At 28.8% G+C, this 7,465-nt stretch overlaps 1 protein-coding gene across 1 annotated transcript; it reads right to left on the bottom strand.

The window, feature by feature from the left end:
• Positions 1–4,275: 4,275 nt before the first annotated feature.
• LOC114178969 lies at positions 4,276–6,898 on the bottom strand. The gene is made up of 6 exons (XM_028065135.1): positions 6,647–6,898; positions 6,329–6,387; positions 6,143–6,201; positions 5,574–6,050; positions 5,182–5,359; positions 4,276–4,627 (listed from the first exon to the last, which is right to left on the bottom strand). Exons 1-6 carry the CDS (start codon positions 6,798–6,800, stop codon positions 4,481–4,483), a joined length of 1,074 nt encoding a protein of 357 aa, XP_027920936.1. The 5' UTR covers positions 6,801–6,898; the 3' UTR covers positions 4,276–4,480.
• Between the last annotated feature and the right edge of the window lie 567 nt (positions 6,899–7,465).

The following is a 7,465-nucleotide window of genomic DNA, read 5'->3' as shown; positions in this document are numbered from 1 at the left end:
TGATTTGAGTGGTTGGGTTGCATAAAACATGTTGAAGGTGAAATTTGTTAAATTAGTGTATTTTGACACCGTGAAATTTATGGAAATGTCTGAGATCCAAAGGTGAAAAAATATGGAAGGTTTGAGGTTAAAGTTGAGAAGGGTAAAGACCCTACAATGTATAAGGAAGACCAGTATCTGGTATTGAAGGCTTAGATGAAGTAGAGCTCAAATGATGTTTCCTAATTCAAAGAAGTTTGAGTAAGTGATTACACATTAGGGGTATGAGAGTGAAAACTTGATTGTATTTTTACAAATGGAAAAGGGTTAACAAATATTAAAAAAAATATTTTTGTCTTATAATTGTATGCATAAAGTATTTGATTGTCATGCATATAAAATCACATCTTGAATTTATATAATATGCTTGTTGGCGTGGTGTATGATTATCAACCCAAATTCATAATTGACATTCTTATATTAAAACATATTTTTCCTAATTGTTAATTATTTTCCTTTTATATTAATATCATATTAGTTTTATTTTCAACATCATGGCAGGTGGTAGAAAGGCAAAACACATAGTCCATTATTTTTAAGTTTTAAATTTCATTTGTAATATAACACTATTTTATTAAAATTTTATAATAAATTATATAAAATCATAGTCCATTATAATAACTTTTATTAAAATTATATATGTTATATTCTTTAGTTAAAATTTCAAAAAAATTAATTTAATATAAGCTCGGTATCTAAAACTCCAACCAAATTTAATATAAATTTTATTATGCTGATTCGTGAATTTGATCCAAATCCGATCTACCTATTTACGTATCTAAGTCATCATCACTAAAATCAACTTAAGATGAAAACTGGAAAAAATATTAAGTTACACCTAAATTTAGAGACCATCCATTTAAGAGACAAAAAAAAATTAATATTTTGATATACCTATATTTTCATATTATTTAAGTTAATAAATTCTTCAAAAATAATTTTTAAGAATAAAATGGTGAAACAAATCGAAACAGATAATAATTTACACAGATAAAAATGATCCTATCGATTAACGAGCCAGTATATAAATTCCTTATTTCTCTTCACTCTGGATTTAGGTTTCTGAGCAGTTTCACACTTTTTTTCCAACTTTTCACACCTTTGATCTCTCTTTTTCCTACATAAATCTCCCAAATTTGAATACCCTTTTTCATTCTGCGATCAAAGTTTTAAACTTTTGCTTTGTTTCGATTGATGTTATCCCTGTGTGAGTGGTGGAGGGTGTGGCAGAATTGGAAGGAAGAAAGAAACGAAGAAGTATGTCGTCTCTGTTCTTCTCGGTGGGTTTCTCAGCTATTCCTCTGATCCTATTTATTCCACCCATCAGAATCTTAAACCTCTTTGTAGAAACCATGGAAGACATGGCAAGAGAGTTAAGAATCTACACCAACAGGGTTTACCCTCTTCTGCATGTAGCTTGCACAAGGCTTATCAGTTGCATACTCTGCAGGTAGATTCTCACAGTTTTTTGTGTTCTTCCTCTCATCACTCTTGTGTAATAGAAAACATAGCAGAGAATCTAATTTGGCCTTCAAGCAGATCTAATTGTAAAAGTTTCATTTTTGTTTTCAATCCTGTGTATCTTCACTCAGTTGCTCTTGATTTCTTCATCGAGGAGTTGTTTCAATCTTTTTGATTACCACTATTGCAATATTTTGGTTTTTGGATGCTAAATTGTGATCCCCTTTTGTGTTTTTGAGTGTGTGAAATTGGGGTATGATACACATTAATTCACCCAATTTTCACTCAACGCCAATAAAATATCACTTTTATTTTAAAATATAAAAAGAATTTATGGTGAATTAAATAAAAAACTATAAATATTATCTTTTTTATTTGATGTTGGAAAGGTAGAGAAAAATAGAAAGGGATATAAATATTATGCTTTTTGCTTCATCTTCATCCATATATGTGTTCAGTTTCAGAGATTTGGTGGTGTGAAAGGGAGATGGGTATTTTTGATGTTATTAATATTTGGAAAATGTAATAAACTTACTTCCATTTAGAGTTAATAGGTTTAATTAGGTACAAAAAGAAATATTTAATGTTATTAATGTCTTTTTTAATTTTTTTTCTATTAGAGTTCCTATGGATCCTTTAGAATTTCTACCGTTTATTCTTATCTATTATTTTATGTTTTGTAGGTAATAAAAAATATATAACTTATATTATATACTGTTTTTTTTTTTAATTTAAATACTTCCCTGGTTTATTTTCTTATTTTATTTTATTTTTTAGTTAACATAAGTTGTAACTTGTAACCATATGTTTCTTTTAATTAAAAAGATGGTTTAGTAAGTGATACCATTTTGGATATGAAATAAATTAGAGGTTTTATGAAGTGACACTATTGTAGACATGGGACAAATTACGGTTTTTTTAACTTGAGTTAATTCATTTTTTTTTTTTGATTAAAATGTCATTCTAAATAAATATTAAAAACTAGTTGTATTGTTTCGGACTCAATTCAATTTAATATATTTATTAACCAAAGTAAACAAACGATTTTTCATGACAAAAATATTAAACATTTTATGATGAAAAATTCGCAAGTCTTTGCTATTATTCTTTTTCTATATAATAGTTAGAAACCACAATGCAAATTTGCTATCGGTATAAATATTTAATCAAATAATTAAATAACATTTAAGAGTATACTGTATTTAAATATAACGTTGCTAATTAATTTTAAACATATGATATTATATTTAAATATAATAAATGTAACAAGTAATTTGATCCGTTTTTTTTTTCAATTTAAAATCTAAATCAAAACATTAGAAAAAATAGTTATTTTATTGATTTTCAGTTTTGATTCATTTTTAACACTCTTATATTAAACAATATTTATTCGAAGTCCCTAACAATATTAATCAATGTTTCCAACTGGGAATTGTTAAAACAACTTGTCTTATTTATTTTATTTCCTAACCGTATTAATACAACTTGCATACACACACGCAAAATAAAATAAAATATATAAAAAAATAGAGAATAATTATTAATAATTAGAAAAAAAGAAAAAACATAGACATATACAATTTTATAAAAAAAAATTAATAAATAATTATATTTTAAAAAATAAAATTAATATTTTTAAGTTACAACTGTTCTTTTTATATATTTATTTATATATTGCCTCAAACATGCACCAATTCTTATCAAAATAATTTCTAACGTTGAAGATAATAAATTAAATAAAATAATTATAAATTAATAAAAAAATAGTATCTCGAGATAAATTAAGTATAAATTAATAAACAATATTAGTAATTGAATATAAATTAATTATCATAAATATAAATTGATAAAGAAAATCAATAAGATAAATTAAATGTAAGAATAAAAAAAATAAAGAAAATGAATTAAATAATATAAAAATAATGAAATCTTATATAAAAAATAAACATTTAATAATACATTTATAATACTTAATATATTTTTGTACTTCTTATTTTACTTTTTCTTAATATTTTCATTTTGCCTCTTAAAACTACTTCGATTTTTTGCAATGTTTAAATTTCTTCAGAATAAAAACATGAATAACTTTTAAAATGTATATTAGTTATGAAGTTAAAACATAATATTTGCTATAGATGAAAGCTCAAACCAACCCTTTTCTTTTAATTTTGATTATATGCTTAAATAATAAAGTGTAAAATATAATATTTACAAATAGAAGATCTCCTTATTAAGTCTCTTGTTTATGCAAGTAATGTGCCTCAACATATACAAGCGTTTTATTTACGCTACTTCTCTAATAAGCTTTTGTTTGTATATAAGTACATTATTATGTTTATTCTCCACTAAATAATGATATTTTGAAAACTTTTTCTTGAAACCAGCGGTAACATTTTTCAAGTAGTTTTAGAATATAAAGAAATAAAAAAAAAATAAAAGACACTTAAATGATGTCATTTCAGATTGTAAATGATATCACTTCAGATTGTAAAAAAAAATTATCAAACAGATATTTTTTGTCTCTATTAGATCTTTGTTCTCTCTCAATCTCATTTAATTAATTTATTTATTTTGATCCACAAACCAACATAAAATCTCGTGTGTTAGCATTTATTGGACAAAACTTTTGAAAATATGATTCAATCCTTTTTTTCTTTTTTGTATCTTATCTACTTTCCACAGTTTCTAACTCATATATTTATAAATTACAAGAGAAGTAAATAAATGATACCATCATGTAAAAGTAGGAGAGTTACAAAATGTACAAGTGGCTTATTAATAAAATGTTTGTTCCAGTTTGTGTTCATGTATTGAATCAATAATGGTACAAACAAGAATATGACAACAAAAAAGTAAGAAAGGATAACTAGAGTTACAAAGAATGAGTATGAACCTAAATAAAACTGTGTTGTTTTATGATTAGGAATATTGAAAAAACAAATGAAAGAATGACATAATAACCAGTTTCAAAAACTCAGCTTCACAGTGTGCAAGGCTTCAGGAACCAAAACATGTCAAGTGCTTTTGTTTCTCTTCCATCAACTATTGTAGTGCTTCTCATTTTCTCTGCAGGAGACTCCTTCACATTTTCCTTGTTTACTTCAATTTCTCCCAGTATTCCTCTCTCCTACAAAAAACAACCAGATAATTCAAACTTTTTTATGCAAATTTATAATTCAAAGTTTCACTTTTTTAACAAAACAAACCCATATCTCAGTCACAGTAGGATTGGAAAGGAAGTGCTGAAGTTAAATGCACCAGTGTGCAGCAAAACAAGAATAATTTAGTGAACAACATATAAATTGATGTTTTTTGAGTATTTAATAGGGTTTGGTAAATCATAATCAGAATGTGTGCAAAACAAAACCTCATGCATGAATTGGTATATTTTCACTAGCTTTTCAAGCATATTAGATTATAAGGAAAAAACATGCAGCAATCTCTTATATGCAGCAATTGCCTACCTTTTTAACCAAAAACATGTCTTAGCACTGTAGGATTGAAAGAAATTTGTTGTGCTTAATGATTTAGTAACAAACATGTCGTTTAATATCAAAAGAAGTTCTTAATGATTTTTACTAATCGGGATCAAAATGTATGCAGAACAAAACAACATAGCTTGATTTTTTTCAATCAAATGTCTTCTATCAATCTGAAAAAACTCAACCTTATCAAACATACCATTAGCCGGGATTTATTATAAGCCTTTGAAGGGGTAGGTTTGTTGAATCCACGTGCTTCAGAAAAGCACTGAGGAGAGGGAGGATTTGTTCGAATTTGCTGAAATCTCTCCTCCCTCTTGTGCTTTATATTCTCTAGGTCAATACTTACAGGCATGTTCTCTGCCTCATCAGTTCTTCTGCAGAATACAGTAATAACAATTGATTATCACAGGAAATGTTAGAATGTGGTGGTAACTTGCAGTTCTTGATAATCAAGTTGGAATACATTTTAAAGTTGTTTCAAGTGTTACCTACACAAAGATCTAAAAGCAAAACATAGTGTAGTTCTTGGAATTTCCAATAGAAACCATCATAATTGCATATGAATGCAAGGAAGAAGGATATGCTTACTTTTTTTTCTGTTGCTTCCCTTTTACACTTACTTCAAGCAGTGGCTTCCTTTCTGTCTCTTTTTTATGTGACTGTGCCAAAGGTTGAACAGAACATGGGGTCTTCTCTACTACCTCTTCACTCTCTTTGGGGATTGAATTTTCAGCATTTTCTCTCTCCGTAGCTCTTATTGCCAGTTTCTTCAATTCATTGCAGAATTCCGTGATTTGATTCAGAATTGGCCTTCCCGCAAACAAATTTTTGGCAGATAAGGTTGATCTCAAAGAAGGCACCTTGTGGTCCTCCAAGGTGTCATCAACCAAATTCTGCTTCTCCTCACTAGACTTAATTGCTTCCTTCATTGGGTTGGTTTTAGAAGTAGGAGGAGTGATGAACACATTCGGATCTTGGTTTTCACTGTCTTGGTTGAATTTAAATTTATCAGCTTGAGGTGAAGCTGAGGACACTGCAGGCATCCTTCTCTTGATTTTCACATCTCTGTGCCACCACACAAAACTGGTGACTTTCAATCCCTCAAACACAATCTTGAATTACAAGTTAAAACAATAAAGATTGATATTTACAAGTACCTTCTATTTTTGTCACTAGATGGAAGATTCTCGGAAACATAATCAGGACTAAAACCCTTCTGGAAAAGACAAAAGATTAAAAGAACCTCAGAACAAGATCAAGGTTAATTTTTTATCAAATAGGGAAACACCCAAGATTGATAATCTCACACAAAACAAGAGGGTAGAGAAAAGAAAGGGAAAAACCTTGGAAGGAGGAGTTATTGATCTGAGAAAATCCTCTGCGGTCTTGGGATGTCTGCAATCTGCAAAACCCACCAAAATTAGTAAGACAAGTTTTGAGATTCGCTACACAAGGATCATCTTGGCAACCATATCAAACCTTTTGGGGTCACAATGCAATCTACATTTATCCACAGTGTTTCACAACATCAACGATTACAAGAAAACTGTGACTGCAAAAATAAAAACTTTGACCACACCCACATGGAAAAGGAAGAAAATTCGGCCCACCCAGATGCAAATTCCGTTGAAAGAAAGAGAAAAGAAGCGGAAGAACGATACCAGGCTTGCAAAACCAAGCTTCATCAGCGTGATCATTGACGGAGTGGTCAAGGGACAAGAAGTCGACCCACTTGGGTGCGTTGATGTGCTCGAAGAGTTCGTCTTCCTCGAACTTCCACTCAAGTCTCTTCCAGTCAATTTTCGCGGGTTCCATGGAGAGAGAGAGAGAGAGAGAGAGAGAGAGAGAGAGATGAGTGAGTTGAGAGACCCAGAGAGCTTTGAGTGAGTGTCTGTGTGTACGCACGTGAGATAGTGAAGAGTGGAAATGTGACCGTTATGGATCAGAGGGAAAGGAACAATGAACGTTAGGAACCGACATTGGATTCCTTTTGACCGTTGGAGGTCTTTGTTGATCCCTTCATCATGAGTTATAACTAATTAGTCTTTATGGTAGAAAAAATTAGAAAAAAAAAATCATGTTACAAAGATACAAAAGAAGATAAAATAGATGTAGTAACTATGATATAAATTTGTACAATAATTAAAAAAAAAGAGTCTAAAAGTAAAGAGATTGTAGTAGAAATAAATAATAGATAAATCTAAAAATTTCAACCACAAATTATAGTAATTCTAAAAGTTAAGAAAATTTAGAGTGATGTAGAAAATTATTATTAGAAGGGTGAAGTTTATAACTAAGCTATGTCATTTATTGTGACGTGTTGAAAACTCAATAAATTCCTTTCAAATTACTCACATCTTTGAATTTATCTTTTAGAAGATATAATTATTACATTAGTGTATTCTGAACTTATATAAAACAACGTCTAACTTCTTTATGTTTCTTAAAATTTTAATAATGATATTAGAGCTAAGTTTCAT

This window comes from Vigna unguiculata, chromosome 1 (genome assembly GCF_004118075.2).
Source record: "Vigna unguiculata cultivar IT97K-499-35 chromosome 1, ASM411807v1, whole genome shotgun sequence".
Taxonomy (NCBI): Eukaryota; Viridiplantae; Streptophyta; class Magnoliopsida; order Fabales; family Fabaceae; genus Vigna; species Vigna unguiculata.
Note: the sequence above shows the minus strand (reverse complement) of the source record. Positions and strands in the feature narration are given on the sequence as shown.